Genomic DNA, 26,480 nt, shown 5'->3' on the forward strand with positions numbered 1-26,480 from the left:
TTTACGTCCGTGCTCAGAATTGGATGAAATTTTGGGAAGGGGCTCTTTTTTGACTGAAATGATGATTGTCAGAAGCATTTTTGGCGACTTGAAAAAATTTTTTCACCATTTCAATGTCGCTCCCTACCTTACCGACACCACTCCTGTATCTTCGTATGCGTGGACCTAATCCTAACTAATTCTGATCGCATAATCTTCCCATTGTAGATATTCAATTAATTAGTTTAACAATTGGAATTTTGAAAACATTTTATAGTAATTTCCAGAATATACATATTTAACAAAAATGGAGCATCACCAGCTTTGTTGACCTCATAGCGCCATAAAAATTCACACATGTGATCTATAATTGAATCATTCTTCATGCCACCTCTACTTAGACTCTAGAGTGACATTAAAATAGTAAAAAAATTTTGTCGGTAAAGTAGGGACTGACATTGAAATGATAAATGTTTTTCCGAGTCGCCAAAAATCCATTTGACAATCATCATTTTAGTCAAAAAAAGAACCTATTCCCAAATTTTCACCCAATTCTGAGCACGGACGTAAACGGAAACACAGCCGGCTTGTTATCACAAAATGAAGGAAACCGGAGAAACTGTTCTATACGAATATTTCGTTAATTTTTGTCTGTTTTCTATTTAGCGGAGTTCATCAATTTGGCAAATAAGTGACTTGCGCAGACACATGCGCGTATTTCTCGAGATAAACGGTTCGTGAGATTGGCATTGTAAATTTGGACATTTCATACGTAACGAGCCAATAATTATAGATTTTTATGTAAGAGATCCGAGGACGAGATAAGACGAACGTACCCATTCTTTTGGAGCTCCTCCAAGTTGCTCGCATTCCACTCGCTTCCTAGATAAACATGGTCGAATATTTCAGTCGGCGCATCCATTTGACCCAGAATGGTCAGCATTTCCTGATCGATGAATGGCTTAAACTCCCCGAGATCCATATCGAGATCTTCCTCGAGACGACCTCGAATATACTTCGAGGTCACCTCGTCGAGGTCTACGGACATCATGATCTCCTTCAACGTCGACCGGATCACGCGTTCAGTCTCGTCCCTTTCTCTGGGCCTGTCGCAAACAAAACAGAAATCATGTATACTCAGTCCTTGAATTGATAGTGACTAAACAATCATTCTTACAGCACAAGATGACACAATATTTTTTATTTCACTTACAGCTTCATTTAGGTTAAATTTTCTGCATCTGAGGTAGACTCTAGCAGCAGCGCAGTTGTTTATTCTCTTTGATACATTTATTAGGTTGGGGGACTAATCTTTGTACTGGTTCGAATTAAAGCTACTCAACTTTGTCATGGATGCATAAAATCCGCAGTCTATATATTCATGACTGTTTACACAATAATAGCTAGACTGCGGATCTTTACGCATTTATGGCTTCTGAAAATTTTCAAAAAACGCCAGAATATATCCTTCGACAGAATTTAGTGAAATTTTGATATATTTCAGATCTACAAAGGCTACTGCCACCGAAAATAATGTTTTATTTGGTTCCTCCTTCTTAAAAATCGTCTCAGAAAATTGAAAAAATTGCATAAACTTCCACAGTCATAATCCGACACGTCAATTTTTGTTGTGTTATAACCTCAAGTACGCGTATAAAGGGAAAACATTATACAACGTATTGTAAAGCGAAAAATTGAATAATTTGCGATGGATCATTTAGTTCAAGGTGTGTACTAGTTATTTTGGCTCCCTAGCGGTTTTTACAATTATTATTTATCGTATTTCATTGATTCAAAGTGATCCGTTTGTTAAAACTCGAAATCGAAAATTCTTATAACTTTAACTAAGCTTTTCGTAAAAAAGCTAGAACATGTCTTGTGATTTTTGCTAGAAGATATTCGTAGGACTGTTCTTTACCGAATTCTACAAAAATTTTCTGCCCAAGCTTGCCCCCCTAATTTTAAAAAATATTTATTTAGGAGGACAAAAATTGTTATTATTATCATTATTATTTATTATAAAATCGTAGGAAAATAAACACGTTACTAAACAGTCGATTTTGACTTTTGACTTTTGTTTCACTTGTAGTAATACATATATAATCAATACCACTACAGATGGTACGCCAAGTTTGGATGCTTATATCTTGACAACGGTTTATGCAAAAATAATGTTTTTGTAGTGTTTTGAAAATGTCTTAACCTCACCCATTAGAATACATAATCACAAATGTACATTACCGTATGAAATTTTAAATGTGACCTTCATAGAACTTCTCAAGGTTACAACAATACCAAACAAATACAATCATCATATACTCCTCCTTATACCCTATAACTTTTATTTGAAACATTTTTTTATATGACTTATAGTTTTTAAGATATGGAATTTTGTCCAAAAAACGGGCATTCCGACGCACTGTGCGCCTGGCGATTTTATGTTCCTATTGAAACTTTTGTTTCTCGTTGTATGTATACAAAAATATCAAGAAAATGAAAATTTCCATGTGTCATTGTTATAATGCGACGTATAACAATAAAGTTTTATTCATTTTGTACTTGTATAATGATTTTAATTTCCAATGTCAATTTCCCTATCGATATGTGTGTCTGTGTAGGGTGTATCTTATATAAGATTGCAAAATTGTCTCTTTTATTCATGAATACGTAAACAAACTGATCTACGGAGGAAACACGATTATTTAATTTAATTCCCATGGTGCACTCTGTATAAATCAATATTTGTACGTATATCATAACATTTAAAAAATTGCAAAAAATTAAAAAAGCAATTTTTTTAATGTTATGATACGTTTCCGAATTCGCCTTGGAATCCTGTAACAGATAGGCGTAAGAAAAGTATATGTTTATTTGCAAAAAATTCAAGGTGACCTTGAAAAACCATTAAAAGAAAGAGTTGCATCAACTTAGAAAGGGTGCTCGATCCAAACTAAGATTTTTACTTTCGCGAGTTTTTATTTATCCGTTCCAATAGTCCACCTTTTAGAAAATTCCATAATTCCTTCGATCCTTGCCAAAAAATTGTAATTACTTGAACTTTCACATTTATTCGAAGATTATACGAAGAATTCGGCTGCAAGGTGCAGCTGCTAATAAATCACAAAAACCGAACGAACTTGCTTGCCGACCCAATATTATTTTGTGAATTTACATATTACCGAAAACATGCGTAGAAAAACAAGTTACGGGGAAAAATTAATTTATGGGAGCATAAAGCGGTTGACATTACACGTCCTTGACATTTCCGAGGAAAAAACATTGCTGTACGTGTAATCTTGTCGAAAGCAAACCACTTCCACGAGGAAACTGCTTCCGTTCGCTCGTATCGAATTTCACTATAAAATGTATTCTGCAATCTCAACTATTCGCAACCAGTTCTAGAGTCCGGCTGAAGTATGCGGACCCAACATGTGGACGCAGAATTACGGCGAACAGTCGCAGAAACTCGAAATAATCGAAGGAGAGTAATAAACGTGTGTTTCGGTCGCTACCAACGTGATCGCCACGCTACAATCGAAATCTCGGAAACTATGTCATCGAACGTCAACTTTTGGCAAAACGTCAAGCTGAATTTGCGTCAACGACGTTTGCCGATTGCTTTTTCTTGTTTATGCGGAACTGGCGGATCATGCTGATCGATCCGCAAGCACTTAATTGAGATTATCGCAAGCACTTAAGGATGTTCTGGAGGTATATAAAAACGCAACAAAATTTTTGAAAATTTGACGAGATATAATTCTTACTAAATTAATGCAATTACCAAAGTTTGGATTCGATTCACTGCACCGTTTAAGAATTATAGCAACTTAAGGTTTGCACATTTTAACACGTCTTCTTATGGAGAATTCATAAAATTCCACTTCAAACTCTATTTAAACCTTGAAAAAACGCAACTAGAAACTACAATTTTTTTTATATGTAGTAAAAATTATGTAATTAATTATGTTCAAAATTTATTAGGATTCACTAAACAGTTACAGAGCAAAAAAATTATAAACTGTTGCAAAACGTCAAATTTATCGTGTTGTCTCTCACTAGCATGGAAACGCGACAAGCGTAGACCACTGAATATACAGCAGCGGACGAGAGTTTAAGAACGCTCTGAAGAAGACGATAACTTTTTTAATATTGTACTATACGATTTGAACTTTTTTGGGAAGCCAGATCAATTAGTTTACTAAAGGATGTGAAAAGAAATTTTTTCAAAAATTGCCATTGATCGGAATTGTTGATAAAATACTAAAAGTTGAATTTTGTAACTTTTTTATGTGGCCCAATATTGAAAATTTAAAAAATACGTTTTGTAGATCTGTGTGAATGAAACATATTCTGAAAATTTCGTAAAAGTCGGTCGACGTCGCAATGAGCTACAAACGTTTCAAGATGGTAAAAATGGCAGATTTTCAACATTTTCGGCAATAAATCGTGAAAATCTGCAATTTTTACCATCTTTAAATGTTTGCAGCTCATTGCAACGTCGACCGATTTTTACGAAATTTTCAGAATATGTTTAATTGACACAGATCTACAAAACGTATTTTTAAAATTTTCAATATAGACCCACATAAAAAAATTAAAAATTCAACTTTTAGTATTTTTCCAACAATTCCGATCAATTGCAATTTTGAAAAAATTTATTTTCACATCCTTTAGTAAACTAATTGCTCTAGCTTCCCAAAAAAGTTAAAATCGTATAGTACAATATTAAAAAAGTTATCGTCTTCTTTATAGAGCGGTCTTAAACTTTTGTCCGCCACTATAGCTACAGAGCGTACAGTATTCGCAAAAGTTTAATGCAAAATATACTCATGAATGGCTTTCATCGTCAATATATTGATGGATTTCGAATTTCTTGTACTTTTGTCTCCCATCGTACCTCCAGAACATCCTTAATTGAAAAATCGTGAAAACTGTTACGTGGGACACCGTGTATACCAAGCTTTTAAAACAAATATGTAAATGTAGAATTTAGATTGTGAAACATGTTCCGAATAGTACAAATTTATCTTGAAACATTTCTGTTTATTGTTCATTAAAAAGCGTTGGTGAAGGTTGGAAAGATTATTTTATCTATTTGTATAACTTCTATCGATAACGAGGCAATCAGAGCTTATTAAGAAGAGGAGGAAACCTCGTAATTAGTCGAACCAGTTTCTCTCTGGAAACCTGTGTAACTGCGGACTTCACTTGGACAGACAAGCGACCGGTTGAAGAAATAAATTATCGTAATACATAACTAGATCGCAGATTTGATGGGATCACGTGATCGCGAGTCCAAAGCTCGGCATACTGAAATGTTTCATAAAATTCAATAACGTTCTCGTTTTCTTTGGCTCTGATTTCTGCAGATTAGTCCATAAATATCTACATTCGCGCAGACATCCGCAATTTAGAAGTAGTATAGGGGGTCACCTGCGTGATTAATATACAGGGTGTCCCAAAATTCCTTCAACAGGCGGAAATGGGAAGTTCCTGAGATCATTTGAAGCAATATTTTCCTTTGCAAAAATGTTATCCGCGGCTTTGTTTAGGAGTTATTAACGAAAAACACGGACCAATCACAGCGCGACCTAGATGCGAATTGGCACAGTAGTCATGGCGCACCAACTGTCTATTGGCCGACTGTGCCAACTCGCGTCTAGGTCGCGCTGTGATTGGTCCGTGGTTTTCGTTAATAACTCCTAAACAAAGCCGCGTATAGCATTTTTGCAAAGGAAAATATTGCTACAAATGATCTCAGGAACCTCCCATTTCCGGCTGTTGAAGGAATTTTAGGACACTCTGTATTTATAAAATATGTAACATTTTTTTGGGAAGAAATCATTGTGCAATCCTAAAAGTATTTCTACAGTAAAGTATCGAGAAATTGTCGATATTTGGGGTATGATAATTTCGTTAAAAAATAGTACAACAGTGTACTTGGACCAGAGTCGCCAGGTGAGGACAAAAAGTTACCTCGCTCCACCAGTAGCGGATTAGTCACGTGACCGGGTCGCGGCGGAAACGTGACGAGTAGCGTCGTAGAGTGGGGACACGAGTCTTACAAATCTGGCGATTCTAAATGGACGCGTAACTATGTACCTTGTCAGTTATACAGGGTGGTCCATTTATCTTGAGACAGTCAATTATTACGGAAACCAGCAGGAATATGAACAAATGTTTTATATAAAATATTCTTCATAAGAAAGGGCACATTTAATGGCCCCATGCATGTTTTTCCATAATAGCCCTTTAAGGGTCAGATGAAGGGCAACTTCATTTTTTCAAATGGAAATCCACATTTGTTATTTTATATTCTTATTCTACATCAAAAAATAATATTTCGTATAAAACATTTCTTTCCTGAACTTACCATTTTTTAACGATACTACCATGATAAATGTTGCAAAGCTTGCATAATGGCATACAACATGTATTGTGTATCTTCATCTAGTAGGCGACAATAACGCCACCTACGATGCTCAATGTACTACACACGTATTCCTGCCACGGCTTACTAGATTTTTATGACTTCAGATCAAACTCAGTTTTTTTGTCATTACAAATATTGGGATATTCACCACAATTTGTTTAATAACACCGTGCACGCTAAGAAAAAATGTTTTATACGAAATATTATTATTTTTCGATGTAGAATAAGAATATGAAATAAAAATATGGGTTTCTAACCCTTAAAGGGCCATTATGGAAAAATGTGTATAGCGCCATTAAATGTGCCCTTTCTTATGAAGAATATTTTATATAAAACATTTTTTCATATTCCTACTGGTTGCCGTAATAATTGACTGTCTCAAGATAAAAATGGACCGCTCTGTGTGTATACAGGGTGACACAGTTTCTCTTCCGGCCACATCTCTTCTAGGTTTAAATATTTTTAAAATGTTCACATTTTTATAGCCCATATAGAGATGCTCTTTTAAAATGATTTTACATATTATTATAGTTTCAGACTACAATTTTGTTGCCAACAGCACCCTACTATTAAGTGTTTCATTTGAAATTTACTTCAAAGCACAATTTCTTGACTCCTACTTATTCTAAACAATTTTGTTTACTAATTATATTAAATATAGCTCTCAAAATTTGTTGTAATTTATATTCGTGGGACTTGGATATAATTGTAACTAAAAGATACGACTTAAATAAATAAAGGAAAAACCAAATACATAGGGTTAATATTAGATTGTTATGCATTAATTTCAAGATACAAACCACATAAACATTAACAATCTTTCCCTAACTAATAGAAATAATTCATCAGCATTTCGGAATTATCCAAATATTTTTCCGCATTGAATCTACTGATGTTTGTCATAAATAGACTGCGGATTTTTATGCATTTATGAATTGAATTGGTTGAGTGAAATATAAAACAGTAAGAGATTACAAAAAATTCAAGAATGTTGTAATGTTGCTTTCAATGTATCAAAGTCGTTAAGGGATGAAATCAATGTTTCTGTTATTCCTGCTCCCCACGATCAATGCAAAACATTTTTATTTTGCATAAAGATTCGCACTCTAGTTATAAATAACTATACCAGAACCGCAGTCTAGCAGAAGTTTTACAATTTCCTGAACATCATGTGCTGCAAAACATGAAATCGCCAGGCACACGTGTTTGCCAGTGGCAAACGCGTCGAGGCAAGGCTGTCATTCGCAGAACGAGAATAAAATTTTTGCGAAACGTCAGTCAGGACTCACTTGGTGCGTACGCTGTCCGGTGACGGTGGTCTTCGGGATTCCAGATTGTCCATAGCATGCCACTCGTTGAGACATGAGCGATCGCTCTCGATTCGTTCTTCATAGTAACTGACCCAGTCGTGTGACAGGCCACCCAGGAAGTAGTTTTGTTCGCGCGCCTTACTCGAAACCTTGTGCAACGTCTGCAAGGCCGACCTGAAACAAAATTCGGCACGCGAAACTGTTAACCGAGAACGAACGAATACACAGAAAGCGAGCGCCAGGTTTCTTGCATAGCAAACTTCACTGCACCTTCGACGGTGAAACTGCAGAGAGCAGCTACCTGCCCTCCGATCTCGATGATTTTTGGAGACATGTTATAAATCTGAACATGTTCAACAACTTTTCCCCTTACGTGTCAGTGGCGATTTCACTTAGTTTTCGAGATACAGTAATATTTCCGTAACTGTCGCATCGTCGGGTCTGTCGAGCAACAGTTCCGGAAGAGGTGCTACATTCTTTGTGTCGAACGTAGAGAAGGATAGCGGTTGGACAAGAAAGAGGGCCTGAGTTTCGGATCAAAGATCTCAGCTCAGCCTTTCAAATTCAAGAATCGAAATTCCTTAATTTAGTTTTTCGTAATTGACACTTTTACCATCGTATTTGTCTGGTTTCTTCCGATTAAAATCACGCCAAACACGATCGAATTACAGTCATAATTAGTTATGTTACAAGCGATTCAAGTTTCGGACTTGACACTTGCAGAATTCGTGTACCTTTACTGTAAATGTTCCGTGCGAAACTTTCGTAGTTATATCGTGTTTGGTGTCATTTTAATTAGGAAAACGGAACGAATACATAGATTTGTTTCAAATAGTATCGTATACTCAATCAATACACTAATTTCAGAGCACAATTTTTAATTTTTTTAATTCAATTGTTTTAGGTTTAGGTCATTGAAACTTTTATCATCGTATATTTGTCTGGTTTCTTCCGATTAAGAGATCGCGCCAAACACGATCTAATTAAATCATAATTAGTTATGTTACAAGCGATTCAAGTTTCGGACTTGACACTTGCAGAATTCGTGCACCTTTACCGTAAATGTTAAGTGCGAAACTTTCACATCGTAGTTATATCGTGTTTGGTATCATTTTAATTAGAAAAACGAGACGAATACATAAATCTGTTTCAAATAGTATCGTATACTCAATCAATACAATAATTTCAGAGCACCATTTTTAATTTTTTTAATTTAATTTTTTAGATTGCCAGGCTTTCTCTTTTTAATTTGTACTAATACAATCTCTCTCATTTCAATCAGAAAAACGAGACTCTTTCACGCCCGAAACTTTTCGGCGTTCTCGCAAATCGGTAATTTAGTTTTCGAATGCTTTTTGCATGCACGGTATGCTTTCACAGGAACAGCTAGAAGTGTTCTCAAGCTAATGGGGTGAAACAATCAAGTCGGTTTTCGAACGAAGCCTGGATAACATTCCTGCTGTAGCATCTCTAGGATCGTACGGCCCTAAATCAAACGCTCGAGTGTTTCGCAAACGTTGCGACACTGCCTACGAAACAGGACTGCAGGATCTACCTAGTAAATGAATGTAAAGATGAACTTTCATCGCAGGTGTGCGAAAATGTTTCGCCAAGGACGGAGCAGTTCGACCTGCTTCGAAGTCACTATTACTCATCCAATTTTTCACTGCTTCTGCCGGCTGCAAATTTAGTGAAAGAGTAGTCACTCTGACATTTGCGGACTTCAACGGACTATAATACACTGACTGTACGGATAACTGTGTGTAACGTACAAGGGACCAAAAATGTATTCCCCCGGAGAGAGAAAATCTCCAAAATCTCCGCGGTTTTGTTAACGAGTTATTAACGAACAACGCGGACCAATCAGATATAGTTACTCGAATTAATATTGGGACGCTCTGAAAAAGACGATAACTTTTATAATATTGTACTATACGATTTGAATTTTTTTCGGAAGCTAGAGCAATTAGTTCACTACAGGATGCGAAAAGAAATTTTTTCAAAAATTGCAACTTTTCGGAATTATAGAAAAAATACTAAAAGTTGCATTTTACAACTATTTTATGTGGGCCTATATTGAAAATTTAAAAAAGGAATATCATCGGGGAGAACAATTTCTTTTGTCCGGTTATTTTTTCATAGTTCTTTCAAGGTCATAATCATTTTTTTATCGGGGAAACTTATCTTTTTTCATTCCATCTTATAGCGGCTGACAAAATACATTTGAATATGCTTAAGTCAATAACAAGATCGAATAAAAAAAGAAGAAGTTTTTCCGATAAGAAATAACGATGACCTTGAAAAAACCATGAAAAAATGACCGGACAAAAAAATCGTTCTTCCATGATATTCCTCCTTCGATACCATTTAAATGCCATAAGTATTTCTTTTTTGTTTCATTAAAAATAAAGGAGATATTTAGGTGGCCTCCTTCAGCTGAGACACCCTGTATTGCATGATCAAGCGATTAGTACAACATAGTACTAAAAAAGATCTGTAGTTTTATTATCATTTATTTTAATTTATAAACTTGCCCCACAACTGGGCAAAAAGTTCCGCTTAGCCCAACGACGAATAAATGAAAAACTTTAAAAAACCCATTACAATACTTTAATTTCAAGTTAAGAATTTTAAAATACGATAAATTTTTAACAATAAATTATCCGTTAAAAACGAGAATATGTCTATCTCTTTTAGAAGAATATTTATTTTATCTAAAAAATTTAGAGAATATTTATATGTTTCTTCGAAATTGGAACTTACAGCCCCGGTCTTCCATACGCAGAAGATTACGAGAGAATTCATAAGTCGTGTTGGAATAAAGTACCGGCATCCTTTCAATTAGCAACTTGTTTTTCATTAACTCTGTCACGTGCGATAGTAACTCCTAATAAGCCTACGCGTATCGTGTAGGAGACGAGAAAAAAGTGCGGCTCTGAATCCGTCGAACGTAAAATTATATTTAGCCTGCACCAGGTACGCTTAAGAGCAAGTTTATTTTTATCGCTATCCTCAGACACTAACCGATGGCTCTTAGATCGTGGATAGATCATTTTCGTCCACTTTTGCGACGCGATTAGATTAAACCGGCTCCGGTATTTCTCGATTTTCAACCGGTGTGGCGAGGGAAGAAGGTTGTTGACGGAATACGCTGTGTTCCTTCTTTTCTTTGTCAATCGACGAGTTCTCGGAGAGTTTTGCCTAACGTGCCACTATCGTCGCCGTTGTAGACAGACGCGTATTTATAATTAAACATTTACGTAACGCGTACACACTCGACCGATGCCGATACTATCGATACCCTTGCCGAACACTCGTCGCTGCCAAATCCTTCAGGCGTCTACTTAACACCTTAACCTTTCATTAATTCCGTGGGGTCATTACGATTTAAAAACTTTCACGTATAGCACCGTTCATACCGACCAGAATTGCAAAACGCTGGGTGTTAAATGTTATTAACACGAGGTTTACGTGGAAATGACGGGTTCTAAACGTTTTAATTTACAATTATTGTAAAGATGCATGTATAAGGTGTCTGATTGCCCACTTTTTTTAGGTGTCTGATTAATCCAAAATGCCCACTTTTAGTGCTCCGTAAACGCAGTGTTGTTACGAGGACAGTGGATTTTATGCATTTATAAGAAAAATGAGTAGGTGAAACACGTCAGGAGAATTTAAAAGCACTGTTATATTATTTTCAACCTACTAAACATATTAGGAAAGAAAATCAATTTCTATTTCACTGCAGTTTGTTGCAAATCAGGTAGAAAATTTTTACTTTGCATAAATACCCGCTGTTTAGTTATTACGAACAGAATAGTTTCAGAGGTTTCCTCATTCTTCATTGGCAAGAAAATATCAAGAGACTTGAACTCGATAATTATTTATTTAAGAAATCTGATCGAAAATATGTTTGTATCTTTTTCGGTCTATCCCAATCAAGTATTAGCTTACGAAAAGACCTAGTGTTAACATTTTTTAATTAATTAACACGTTATTTAACTTGTAGCACTTTTAATCGTTTTTTAATCGTTCAATGTTGTCCTCGACTGGTCCCGTACCATTTAAAATGTTTTATACGAAATGTACTTCAGAAAACAGCTTCTTACTAATTTTAAACAAATTTTCTTATTAATTATTGTATACATGTCGCTTATTTATGGAAAGCAAAAAGTTAATATTATGAAATTATAATGTTTTGTTATACGTTTGAAACGAGTTGTTTTAGACTGTTTATTAAGATAGGTTCCATAACAGAAAAACAGGAAAGCTTTATTATGACTGATTCATAATGATAAATTATGTGTATGTGCATAGTTACATAATATATTATCAACTGTTATGTGCTACGTGAGTACGATCAAGTGAATTTCTCCGCTATGCATACTTCTATGGAAGAAACAAGCTTTATTATAAACTTTCTCTTCTTTCCTGATCGTGGTTGTAATTATATAATCCATAATTGGTGGGGAAATGTACAAACAACTTCGAACATTGTAAACTGTTTACATATAGAATTATGTTTTATCGAATAAAATTGTTTTCTACAGCCAAAATAATTTTATATTCTCATAGAAATATTAATTTTGACGAACAATTAAACGAACGAGGGCGATTAGCCCGAGGTTTTAAACGAAAATACAAACTATTGGGTTGGCAAGAAAGTAATTTCGGTATTTTAAGGTGAAATAAAAATTTCTTTCAATGAACTTTAATCGATCAAATGTTTTCCATTTTGTTTGATGATCTTTTGCCATCTTTCTGGTAGCTTAATGAAGTTATTGGCTATTTTCATAAAGCTGAGACAGCTACATATTGAGTAACAAAATTGGGCTTTTCATATTTCACCTTAAAATACCGAAATTACTTTCTTACCAACCGAATACTTTTCTATGATTTTTTCTTTCTTTAGTAGCAAAATATTACGTTAAGATTCTTCCACAGCAAATTTCCCAATTGTCTAGCAATCACAAAATCAACTAAGGGTTAGAAGAAAAGTGTTCCATGATTATAGTACTTTACCTAGTAGCCCTAGCGATGCCAGTGAAAACTATGCTCCTCTTTCGAAGGTTCTCCAGCATCCACAAAATCACTGACAAGATAAAGAAGATCGTCACATGCACCGAAGCACGTGTCACCATGATTCTTCTTGGCCTTGCGACTCGCTTCCGTCAAGGCTTTTAGAATGCCCTAGCAAGGGAATACGTCTCGCACAACTCGAGCTAACTTCAGGATTTAGACACAGTTGAGGTTGTTTCACTGGTCAGACTTTAGATAATTCGACAGTTTCGAAACATGACCAATTGGTTGCAAGTTTCTTTTGTGTTTTATACTTTTCATAGTGAAATCGATCCTTGATTTTCCTTTTAAATCAACCACGGTACATAAATAGAGGATTATCGAAATTCTTAAATATAGCAGAGCCTCAGATTTTATAAAGGAATAATTCAATCTCTAATCTATTCAATCATTAAATTTAGAAAGTTCCGAATCTGCTATGGCATAAAATGAATGAACTTGCTATAACAATTATTCACACATTGAACGTAAAATTGACGGAAAATAAGTAAATGGTCCTTACATAAATTAAATTTGAATGCTAAAATCAGTTGACGATATTTACTGTTTTTATTAAATATATTGACAACAATAGCAATGCTACTTTTAATATATTTTTCTTCAATTGAACACTAGATTCCAGAAATTTAATTGATTTTAATTGATTTTAATTGATTTTAAATGATTTAATAGATTAAAAGAAACTTCAAAATAAAATGAAAGTGTATGAAATGCTACTCGAACATTTTTGCACACTGACTATTTTGAAACACCTTTTGCCGGGAGTGGTTCATCAAGTTACGCGTTAGAGAATTTTCACAAAATATTATAACATGAAATTCGATAGAATTTAGTACGATTTTTATTTATTTGTCTCGGCTCTACAAAGGTTGTTCCCACGAAAAATAGGATTTTATTTCATTCCACTTTCTTGAAATTTATTAAAATTGGAAATTGCATAAACATCCGCAGTTAGTTAGAACATACACTCCGTATTTGCAAGAGAAGAACACGTTAGAATACACTATACTCGGAAACCAAACGTCCAGGTAGCAAAACGTCCATTTATTAGAGTACTCGACGGCTCTGCTACACACGTGTGCACACCCACGTTCATAAATATTAGAACACCTACGAAAATGGACATTATCTAAGCCAATTCTACAAAGTAAAAATGGCATGAAAATGAATTTCCTCTTTTAATATTTTCAAGGTGTCGAAAATAATATAACGACACTCTCAAATTCTTCTAAAGCCTTCACACAGTTTCCTATTTTACTCATTCAGTTTCGTCAAAAATGCATAAAATCGCGAATCAAAATTCCGAAACGCATAAAATTTCAAACTGTAGCACGTTTATTTCGATATTTCAAAGGTTCTGTCCTGGCTAAAGTTTTCAAATACCCGAAATCCCCCTTCACCGACAATTTTAGAATATCTTTTAAAAAAAGTTATACTAGAACACAACCAAGCTCTAACATCAACTAGTTTCTGCGTCCGTCATCTTTTAAAAATAACGAGACAATGCGCGATGTTTTCGCAAAATACGTGTGAATAAATAAACGTGCCCGGTAGGTGTCCTCAAAAACATCTTTAGAATCCCAACTGTGAAATGAAGAATCGAATTCCGATAATTGGATGGCGGTGTTGAAAAGTGCCGTTTCAAAAAGGTTTTGAACAACCATTTCACATCCTATACTTCGAATATTTATAAAGGAAGGTGTGCTACACTGCTACACGTAGAAGGAATTACCGAAGCGTGCACGAAAATGATTTGGATCACTTCACGAACAGCCTAGATCACGGGTATCCGCAGCGATCGAAGTTCAAGGATCGATGAATCCGAAGCACAAAAACGGCGGACCACTGTCACCATCACTATGTAAATCCGTGTTCCTCGACAGCGTGGTACGTCGAGATGGCACGCTCAAATATTTGTTGAGGAATGAGCACGAGCGTACACGGGCGTCGGTTGATATTCACCGATGAACGGGTTTTTCTTAGCGCGGCCACGTTCCGTCGACTGGCAAATACTCTGATTCGATCGTAGGATCTGGCAAATGAGAATAGCGTGCGTAGGACAGTCGGCTGCCGGTGGTGGGGCGATGACAAACGACCAAGTCCAGCCATATTTAGTGTTGATGGGCCGGCCCCTTTTTTTCGCCGTTTTTCTTTTTGATTCGCTTTCCATCGTTCCGCGTGCGCACGTGGAACCAGTCCCGCGAGTGGAACTGTAAACCCGAGGCGAGAGGGTGACCTTTTCGAAGAAAGTAGATCTTGACCTGGGCAAAGTTTTATAGGTCCGTCGGAGAGTACAGTGCCGGCCAAAATGGTAAGACATTTGAACACGTTCACATGTCCCATATACCATACACTCCGCGGCAATATAAGACTAGAGTCAGTCACATAGTATTCGGACCAGTGTCGCCAGATTAAGACTTTTGTCTCCCACCCTATTCTTCCCCTTCTACGATGCTATTCCCCCATTTTCTGACCGCAAGCAACCCCACGCTTCCGCTACCTAGCGTCACGTGACGCAATGCGCGCGCCCTATTCGCGTTGCGTTCGCGTCTGCGTCATTACTAGCCCGGCAATGGCTGACAGGGGGTAACTGTACTCCCCTCAATTCCCTCAATTTCTCTTTGCACTCCGCATTATTTTTCAATCTTCTTGCCAACAACTCTCCCTACTATTTCAAGTGTTTCATTTGAAATTTACTTCAAAGCACAGTTCCTTGACTGCTACTCACTTCAAACAATTTTGTTTACCAATTATATTAGATACTAGCTGTACCCGGCCACGCGTTGCTGTGGTTCAGTCTATATTTTACCGTTTTGACCATATTTCTGCTTCTAACTTCTGTAAAACTGTTGGACTCATTTTGTAGACCTTCGCACGCTAAGTAAGCCTGTTTGCCCAAAATTGATTTCCGTCAAACGGTTCAAAAGTTACGGCCGAAAATACCTTAAAGCAAAATATCAACATTTTCGAGTTTATATCGGTTTTTGCATGACTCCCTAGATCGCGTCGGAGAAAAAAGTGTCAAATATGAAAGTTGTAGAAAATTAAATTACCAATCGCCAAGGTGGTCTCAGATTTTTCCTAAAACCTACCGTTGAAAAGCTACAGCTGTTTAAAAAGTCGGTGAACCAAAAAGTTTAAGAAAAACGCACACTTTTTGTGTTGTAACTCCGAAACTATGCAACCTACGGAATCGGATCAGTGGCCATTTGAAAGAACTCGGCGAGCTGAATCCAATGAGTAGCTCAAATTGAATATTGGTGCCACCAGTCAAAAGTTATAAGCAGAAACGTGCCCAACAGGGGGCGAAAAAGTCGTCTCTGGTCACTAAGAACGTCACAACTTTGGATTATCCTAAAACCTTCCCGAAGAAACGCTGCGTCTAATGGCTCAAACTACAGCTTTCTTCGTTCAGCCGTTTCGGAGATCTTAGATTATGAACAAACAAACATTTACATTTTTATTTATATAGATAGATAGATTACTCAAACTTTGTTGTAATTTATATTTGTGGAACTGATATTTGTGTTTTTAACTAAATGGTAACACACTTAAATACATAAAGGAAGAACCAAATACATATAAAAACCCGTTTTATTGGCATTTCTCTTTCTCTGATGTCGAGTCACACTCGACAAAGAAGTGCAAAGAGTTAATAGGAGGATAACTTTTTAAATAGTGAATTGTGCGTCTTGGATTTACTCGAGAAGTTAGAACAATTAGTTTGCTGACGTGAAACAAGATTCTGGACAAATAGTGATCGGTCGGAATTGCACAGAAAAATTGTATTTTACAACTTTTTCTATTGGAAATTTCAAAAATACCTTTTGGACATCTGTGGCAATTATTATCCTTAAAATACCTTGAAACTTTCTTTATGTAATCCTGTAGACTTTGGCGAGAAAATGCCGAAAATCCAAGTTTTAATCTAGCGGTGGTGCTCCCTACATGCCAAAATGGCGGCGCCCTTATCTGGCAAAAACAGTGAAAACCGCTGAACTTTAAATACGCGTAACTTTTGAACCAGTGGATTCCTAAGATTGAAACTTGGATTTTCGACATTTTCACGTGAAGATCTACAGGATTATGAACAAATAAGCTAACAATTTCTAATTTTCCCAGGTGAAGTTTAAACCTACAGTCTCGTAGTATTGTCGCGGGCTGTACAGGGTGGTTCACCGAAAGTGTTACAAGTTTGTAACCTTTGAACCTATTAAAAACAGTGAAGACATTTCATTGAAGGCTGCGAAGGGGCCTTTTACAGTATGTAATAAAAAATTAAATTTTTAATGAAATGTAGAGTTAATTTTTATGAATTTGCCTATTACCCGCTCATTCCTTTTTCATGAAATAGCTACAAAAAAGATCGTGTATCAAATTTTAGGTGGATATAAATGGAGAAGCTTCAATCTTCAAGTCCATGGAAGAGTCACGAGAAATATTCATATTTTTTACGAATGTTTCAATTTGTATTTTCACGAGTGCTATCCATGTAGAAGCTCGACAACTATTGGCAGATCATTCTTATTGCTCGTGAAAAAGAGGGCTGACTAATGCGGACACCGTTACATGCCCATTTTTTATGAAACTGCGGTGTCATCTCTGTCCCATGACGAAATTTCTTCGAAGTCTATTCTCGATCTCGTGAAGAACTATAAGCTGTGATCATCTTGAATTATCTTGAAAATGATTTTCGAATCGTGTCGCATTTCTATTTAAAAAATGACTACTTTAATAACTTCAATTTTACATTGAATTAAAAATTGAACTAAAAAATTGAGAGAAAATATAGTAAAATATATAAGCTGCGCATGCAACATTTATTTATAAATATTCTAAATGTGTAACATGGTTCAAGCATGAATATTTAAGTAGTGTAAGAAGTTATTCATACGGATGAAACTTCATAATTATTATTGCTTATCCTTTCCTTGACATTTCTACTGCGTAAGTAATTGTTATATCGACTGCTGTTGATTTATATTTGAAATTAAAAAGATATATTATTTCACATATGTAGAAGCTTGACACGCAAAACATATAAATTCCTATAGCGAAATGTGTTGAAATCAATTTTTAATTTCAAGATGTCTAAACGTGTACAAGCATCTTGAATTTTGATTTCCTCGAATAAAGCAATCTACATTTAGTTTGTAAATCTTTATTCTCGCTATTAGAATTTCTCTATTAGAGCAAAGGTTTAAAAATCTGCGAAAGGTTTAATCTCCCTTACGTCGTTATCAGATTAAGTGATATTAGTAGGGGGTCAATAAACGATGATAATAACATAATTTTGTCCTCCATTTTTAAGCTGTATTCAGCATACATCACATATAAATAGTTAATACAGACATAGTAAGATGGATCAAGTTGCACAGTGATTCTTCAATTAAAGAAAATGCACGATAATTACCTATTTTTGGTGCCTTGAAAGGCGAATACTCCTTTAAGCGGTTACGTCTTCCTATGGGGCTCAAAAATATGCATCTTTAAACAATTCATATATAAAAATGTATGAATTTGGGATATGGCTGTGCATATATGTCTTGACATTCATAATTATGTTTATACAACGTCAGTTTAAACGCATAAAATATATTGAAACAAGTATTGAATCAATCATTCCAATTCGTAAATAAAATTAATCTTGAAATACTATACTATTCTTCATTCATAGAGTCATTCTTTTACCCAGCTCTGAACACTATCTTTAACAAAATATGAAATTTGTACAATAATTTCGAATATCGACGACATGCATAAAACTAATTTTCTTTACATAAAATACGAGATCATGGTCGCCACTCATATGTCATGGCCGATAGTGAGCGTGTGAAACACTGACAGCTTTGTCAATCGCCGAGAAAATATTCACGAGACTGTACTTCAGCGAAGTATCTGTATTCAAAAATCGAGAAAGTCCGCGGAAGGGTGAGGACATCGATTTTCTTGAATCATCCAGTGTGATGATCTGCGCGCGTATCTACTGTAGATCGCGGCAGCACATCTTGCCAGTGGTTATTCTTCGAAGCAGAACGGAGGTGCGTGTACAATTCCTTGTATCCTCGAACACGTTCTACGTTGTAGTCACAACAGTGAAAGGAATGGAAACGATTATACTTTTAGCATTCACGAGAACGCCGCGGGAACAACTAGTGACATCAACAGTGTCTGGTTGGAGCATTAACTACCGTTGATAACGATCTCACCGACACTCGTGCGTCGCTGCTTAGGGTCGCCGCTGACCAGGACACTGTGTTAACGACTGTGTAAATGCGCTCCTGCGCTCCACATTTTTCTCCGCTCTCGTTTCGCGCCGAAAACTCACTGTGCTCAGTGGCGTATTTGACCCGGAAAGTCGGGAAACAGTTGATTTTTAAATTTTGCGTATTTAGAGACCTTCGATCTGGACGCTATCAGCTGAAGGCCTCCCCTTTTTAAGATTAAACTTGCTGCTGACACAAGTTGCCTATGTGGTTGTCTGATACAGGATCCTAATCACGTGTTATTGCAATGACCGATCTACATTCATCAACTTTCATGATTCACAAACTTTGTAACAATTAATATACAATATACGATATATACAAAAAATAAAATATACAAAAAGTATACAAAAATATACAATAGATGCCTTTTTGTGCAAACCCTCTCTTTGCCCCTTACTTTATATACATAAATTTCTTAAGGCTCACTGCTTACACCTTGAGAGTTGTAAAAAAAAATAATTCCAATCATCGATCGTAAATGTTGACTATCAAATTTATAGATGCTTTCGGCGCTACCGTTAAATAATTGATCGAAACGGTAGTCTAATAATCCCATGTGGGGTTTTATAGCTTGATGGAAGAAAAAAGAATCGTACAATTTTTGTTGTCCGATGTATTGGATTGGCGAGAAAGTAATTTCGGTATTTTAAGGTGAAATGAAACCGAATTATTTTATTCAAGCGATGAACTTTAATCAATAAAATATTTTCTTATTTATACTTTTTGGCAGAAGATCATCGAACAGAAGGGAAAATATCTTATTCATTAAAGCTCATTGCTTGAATAAAGAAATTCGGCTCTATTTTACCTCAAAATAACGAAATTCTTGCCAACCCAATAGTTAAACGTCTGAAGAATAATTTAAAGAATATTTTCTTATTTGTACATCCGTGAAGTACTCCACATCAACGAAAGTTAAGAGATTTTATAGTACGCTTGGAGCTTTTAAACAATCTCTGATGCAGCGTTCATTCTTTAACAAATTTTTAAGTGTTTTAAGGAAATTATGTAAATTCTTACATTCCAGAAGCTTTTCGAGTAGATATACAGAGCACTTTCGCACAGACTGCATTTCGTTATCATCTAAATTAGTATAGTTGTTAATAGACTGCGGATCTTTATGCATTTATAACAAAATTGAGTAGATGAAATTCGAAATTGTTGGAAAATTTGAAAAATTGAAGATATTAATATATATGATTTCTCCTCTATTAAAATCATTAAGGGAAGAAACAGCATCCAATTTTTTGATGATTTAGACGAAATAAAAGCGAAAATAAAGCCACGAATTGTGTTCAAAAAATGTTGTATTTCCTTGAAAGGATTCCTGAGATGATTTGAAATAACTTTTCCGTTTGCGAAAATGTTGCCCGCAGCTTTGTTGAGGAGTTATTAACGAAAAACACGGACCAATCAGAGCACAGGTCCCGCTGAGCGCGGCGCTGACATTGGCCGAGCTGGAATCCGTTCGCAGTAGCCGCGCTCTGATTGGTCCGCGTTGTTTGTTAATAACTCCTTAAGGAAGCCGCGGAGAACATTTTCGGAAAGGGAAAGATTGTATCAAATGACCTCGGAAATCACAAAAAGTAAGCTGAATCTTTTCTTTGAGTCCATTTCTCATTGAAATCAACAACGCGAAGAGGATTGGTTTTGTGCGTCTCGACAGAAAAACGACAATGAATCAACCAAGGGGAAAGAATAGCGTGGCATGAATTGAGCGTAGCTTTTGTGGAGTTCGGTGCCATTATTCGTGCCAGAACGTTAACAATGAGATTACTTTTGTGCGCAACGGACGCGTAGGTGCGCGTGACAGTGCCTAAAATAAAAGATTTAAACCATTAAACTACAATAATAACTCGAAATGACAAATGAATAATTGCTGAATGTTTTGCAGACTAAGAATACCTACCACGGGGTAAACAAAGTGGTCTATCGTACAGCAGCCCAACCATTACAAACTCTAGTATAGTAATGTTTCGAAATATGCGAAGGAGTTCTACAGAGAGTTGCCGGATGAGGGAAGGGAACACGAATCGAGGGGAAAATGTGATCCTCTCTTCCCAGTAATAATCTGGCGACCCCGCACGATATTTGTGAAAAGTTTGTAACAAAACTGTTTTGTTTTTAATTGTTTCTTTATGAAACTTGTACCAAGATATTCGTGGAATTTTCCTGATTTCAATCAGACAATTGATTTCGTTCACTGCACAATCAACATCAGAACAGAATTGTAGATGAATAAAAAAAATATAGAAAAAAAACTTTTTAGAAGTCGGAGTGGGAACGCTTAGTGGAGTAGGGAGCGCTGGCGCGCGGAGTGGGGATCGCTAAACGCGATGACGTACTACCGAGCGTCACGCGACGAGGTATCACGGTTAATATTAAAATTTTTTTTCTCATGAACGCACAGTTTTTTAAAAAATTTGTTGTTTTAATATTGCATTGTCATGCAGTTCTGAGCTATGTTTAAAGTTTGAAGTCTCTAGCTCATCGGGAAGTGGTTTACAATTCGATTACAAGATTTGACGCATACAACAACAACTCAGCAAGCTAATATAAGCGTGGTAATAAATGATTACTTTTTCCTTACATTTTCTTGTAGAGATCTTGAAAAACGTAACAAAGGAAAGCCACTATTAGCCTAATGAACATAGCCAAAATTGTTTAATCGATTTTATAAACATCTGGCGTATCATTGCAACCTTTATTCATTTTTAACGCTAGGTTTACGGGATCCGTCGAGAGAGAGAGATCACGGGTTCTAAAATTCTTAATTTGCGATTAAGATCGTAAATCTCTGAGGAATTATTTACCAAATTTATTTCTTTGGGTATATATTATTGGAAAAATGGCAAAAAATTTAGATAGACACATCCTTATTGCATTTATAAAATAATGTGAAATAGTTATTTCTAGAGCTCGGTAAACATAGTGTTCAAACAGACAAATATTGATCAGGATTCTAAAATTGTCGCGGGCTTAATGAAGTTTGCTTTGCGGCAGAAAAAAAGAACTCGTTATCCTTGAATGCGAGGTCGATGGGCGTCAATCAACGAAAATCCATTGCGGCTATCATCGGCTGCCATAGTCACAGACCAGACCGTGCAATAGTCTGAGAATTCGACGAGATGCAACCTGCTGTACATCGACGCCTGTCGGCTTGATAGGCGGAACCAGTTTAGAAAACCGTTGCTGGTTCACTCCCACTGATCAAGGTTCGATAAAAACGATTTCTTCGGGAATCACGCTCATTATACAATGTATTCAAGTCTACCGGACAGACCTGTTCGCTTTGCAATGTGCAGAAATTATCGCGACGATGAAGAATTTCCCGCTTCGCGGAGGAAAAATCGATTTTTCTCTCGATTACTTGTAACTCTTAGAACGTAATTTCCAAGCAGTTTAGAGAAATTCTCAATATTGGTTCAGTATAATTAGCTATGCTCGAATAACATATTTTCAAGTCCATGGACACTCGTAAGCAGCAGCGTAAATTTTATGCATTTATGGAAAAAATAAGTAGGTGGAAGTTCGAACAGATTATAAAAATTTAAGGCTGTAGGTATATTAATTTTAACTGTTAGAAAATTTTATGTAAGTTTTGCGTAAATTTTATGCATTTATGGAAAAAATAAGTAGGTGGAATTTCGAACAGATTATAAAAATTTAAGGCTGTAAGTATATTATTTTGTAACTGTAGACAATTTTAGAGGGAAAGGAGATGGTTTTATTTCGATTTCTCTGTCTCTTCAAATCGAGGAAGAATATTTTTATTTTGCATACAGATCCGCAGTCTACTCGTGGGAAAAATGAGTCAATAAAATTTGAAACAGTGAAGAGACTACACAACAATTTAAGGCTGTCGGTATATTTTTTTTAACTATAAAACATTTTCAAACGAAGGGCGATATTTTTATTTGCTTCTGTTTCTGAAAATCGGTGAACATTTTTATTTTGTCTACTCAGAAGGCTTGGACGCTTTTTTCTTAGCTGTTTTAAAATTTTAGAAAGTAAGAAATAATGGCTGAAAGTGTACTGTGTACTTAAGAGAGTCTGGCCCCATATAATAATTGTTGAAACACTAGTTAGAGCCAGTACGATGCACAGACGTAGTTCCTGAATGGTTAATTTGGAAATTGTGCTACTACGTTAATTTTTGTAGTTTCCAGTATAGCGAAACAGTAATAAATGTATATAAAATGGAACATTTTTGGTGATATTGTTACTATTCCGTCGCTTGAACAGTAAATCAATTATTCTAGGTTTCCCCTATGGACGTGTTCAAGGTTCAAGCCGATTTTTACTGTCATTCATTTTCCAACATCTCTATATTTTTTTAAAACTCAAAATTTTAAACAAATGTTGGAAAAATTCAACATTCATTTTCGAACATCTCTATATTTTTTTAAAACTCAAAATTTCAAACAAATGTTGGAAAAATTCAACAATCATTTTCGAACAACTCTATATTCTTTTAAAACTCAAAATTTCAAACAAATGTTGGAAAAATTCAACATTACCACTTTAGAGAAAACCCAATAAGAAACGGAACTTCCATATCTTCCATCATCCTTCCAAAAATTTCACTTATAGCTATAGAAAGTTGGTAGCAAATGTTCTACTATTTTTTACCCATGTACTATAAAGGATAACAGTTTTAATTTAATGGAAAGTATGCTCCATCTAGCAATTGACATGCAACTTGTGCGTAACTATTAAGTTGGCGCATTTGAACTGACCGTTTCACAGAAAGCAGTTCGAGAGAAAGTATTTTTCATTTTTCAACTGTTTCATTCATTCAAAAGAATTTCTCTTGGCATGGTTTTCAACGAGTGATTTGCAATTAAGTCATTTCATTCTTCATAGAAATTCGTAGAAATTGGTGATGTTTGATGAAACGAATTTATAGAATGCATTGTTACTCCTGAAAATTATTGGCGAAATAAGTATTGCATACTTATTTTTATGAACACGATCCTTAATCCTTAACATAGTCTTATTTAATCACCAGAATTGTCTTTATCAGACTTCACACTTATGCAAAACTTTCAAAATAAAAATATTAAAGGAAATATCCTATTTACTAACTTTAAAATTGATTTGGAAACTTTAAACGTGTTCTCTTCGAAACGACTCTTCAGTAGTTGGTTGACGAGATTAAGAAAAAAGTATTGTATGTTAAAAATAATTCTCCTATCCATTTTCAAGCTCCTAGCATTTTTGAGATTTTCAACAGAGTCTCGGAGAATTTCTTTCTCATCTATGAAACCTTAAACTAATTGTTTTAACTTCCGAAACAAAAATCTTGTCATCTGGCCGACTTTCAAAAGGGTATTCTTTCGTAACGAGTGTGCAAATATCTTTTACGCGAAATAAAAATTGTCTGGATCAATTGCAAGAGAAACAAAAGCTACATCTTCTTGTCATAAATGCATCACAACCGCAGTCCACTTACGCGAGTCGGTGTGCACGAAATTTCACTTATGTTTTACAAAAAAAAAGAAGCTGAAAGACCGACGGTGTTTCATTAAGAAGAAAGAGAGATTGGAAGGTTAATTTGAATTTCGCTCGACTTGGATTTCACATGCGCCAAAGCCAACAATATATAATCGTCGCAAAGCAAAATGGCAAGCAGCGTACAGGAGTTACGCTCTCCGTTCAGTGACACGATCTTGCTATCGACTAGGAAGTGGTAGCCTGAAATTTACTTGCAACTTTTCTTTTAATGGGAAAGCGGCTGTATTTTTGTTCGGATCGCGAAAGTATTTGGCGTGGCGGTTCGGGCGACACTGCGATTTCTCTGTGAAAAAGTGAAACCGGGAGACGAAACGAGACCGACGCAGAGAGTAAAAGAGAGGAAGAGAGAAAGAACGAGCCAATGATGTCTAATAAAACGACTCTGGCGAAACGTAGCGAGTTAATGGTCACTGAACTGATAATTGGCGATGGTTCGCGTGTCCTGGTCGGTGGACGGCCGATAAAAATCGTCCCGGGAATCTGAGCAACGATCGGGAACGCGTCGTGTCGAGTATCGATGGTCTTATCATCGTGGCGAGGTGTCACTTTGTGCCGATGTGTTCGTCATCCGGTTGGAAACCGGTTCGGAGCCCGCGAAGGTTCATTGATTCCCCGTTAATCCGGGAGAGCTCTTCCTGCTCCTATTGAGACGCGTTTAGCTGCGCGTTAACAAGTTCGCCGGATAAAGACTAGGAAGTTTAACGTTGCGTAATCAGAACCGACGCGACGCGACGTCCCGAATCGATCCTAATCGGAGATGGATCGTTCCGCGCGGTCAAGAAAGAGGAATACACTTATCGCCGCGGCACAAAACCACACCCAAACCTGTTGTCGACGACCTGGAAACCGGCAAACCCGATAGCTTTTGTGCTGGCGACATGAACAAAAACCGCACTAGCGATTAAACAGAACCAGCATTCGAGAGATGAAGAGGATAGAAAGTGCAAGACAGGGGAGACCGGGGCTAAAAGTTCCCGGGGTAAATTGTTCCGATCATTATTTAGAGAAAAGGAGAAGAACGCCCGATTCGCTTTCAGCTCTATTCGTTATAAAAGTGGGTAAAGTCTGTCGGCCATCTTTGTGGGGCCGGCGGTAGTGTAGCGTGTGTTTTTAACGAAGGTTTAATTACGTACCAGATAAGTAAATACTTTTCGATCCCTACTTTTCCTATTTCCATTATTTAATATCGATGCCACTGATTATTTTATTCTTATCGATCAAACGACATTTAAGAACATGTGGTAATAGGTTTCATTCGTTATTTTATACCTATAACTAAAATATTGTTGTAGATTTTGTAGATTTGTGTTACTGTGACTTGGGGCACATTGTTCCGTAATAACTTGACCCACCGTAAATGTATGCGTATGTATATGTATAATTCTTGTTGTGTTTTAGTTTTAGTTTAGTGACTAAATAAATAAAAGCGAAATTAATTGTCACTGCTATTGTCACGATTAATTTTATTAATCCTCATACGCTCCTCAAAAATAGTTGCATGAAAGGACGATATTAAAAGACGATATTATTGTGTTTTGTAGAACTTTTACTGAATTCCTCGTTATCCAATGATCAACTGTTTCGACTTTCACCATTTCTTAAACGGCTCATGTAATAAGAACAAGTAAATTTGTACACGTGGTACGCTCCTGGACAATATGACGGCACGTGTGTGCTATCTTTAACTCTCCGGCAGCGGAGTCCGGGTCAATTTTGACTCATAGAATTACCTCAGTTTCTGCCGAATTAATGAAACGAACAACTGGTGCATTAGGGACAATAGAAGGATTAACTACAGGAAGTACTTGCAAAAATGTTTTAGAAAATTGGTTAACAAAGCAGTAAATCGTCCTAAACACCATCGATTATCCTTCAAGAGTGTTCAGCGAGATG

At 36.1% G+C, this 26,480-nt stretch overlaps 1 protein-coding gene across 4 annotated transcripts in view; it reads right to left on the reverse strand.

The window, feature by feature from the left end:
- The window catches only part of Ssh (Protein phosphatase Slingshot), a 109,499-nt gene that overhangs the window by 5,621 nt on the left and 77,398 nt on the right, over positions 1 to 26,480 (reverse strand). For 3 of the 4 annotated variants that reach the window (XM_076426305.1, XM_076426306.1, XM_076426308.1), the window contains 2 exons: positions 7,702 to 7,896; positions 816 to 1,085 (listed from right to left, as the gene is read on the reverse strand). In XM_076426305.1, the coding sequence (XP_076282420.1) occupies positions 816 to 1,085; positions 7,702 to 7,896 (465 nt within the window). Of the gene's footprint in view, positions 1 to 815; positions 1,086 to 7,701; positions 7,897 to 12,744; positions 18,186 to 26,480 lie in introns of those variants that run through there. The other variant, XM_076426309.1, reaches the window with a different exon arrangement.

This window comes from Lasioglossum baleicum, chromosome 6 (genome assembly GCF_051020765.1).
Source record: "Lasioglossum baleicum chromosome 6, iyLasBale1, whole genome shotgun sequence".
NCBI classification, from domain to species: Eukaryota; Metazoa; Arthropoda; class Insecta; order Hymenoptera; family Halictidae; genus Lasioglossum; species Lasioglossum baleicum.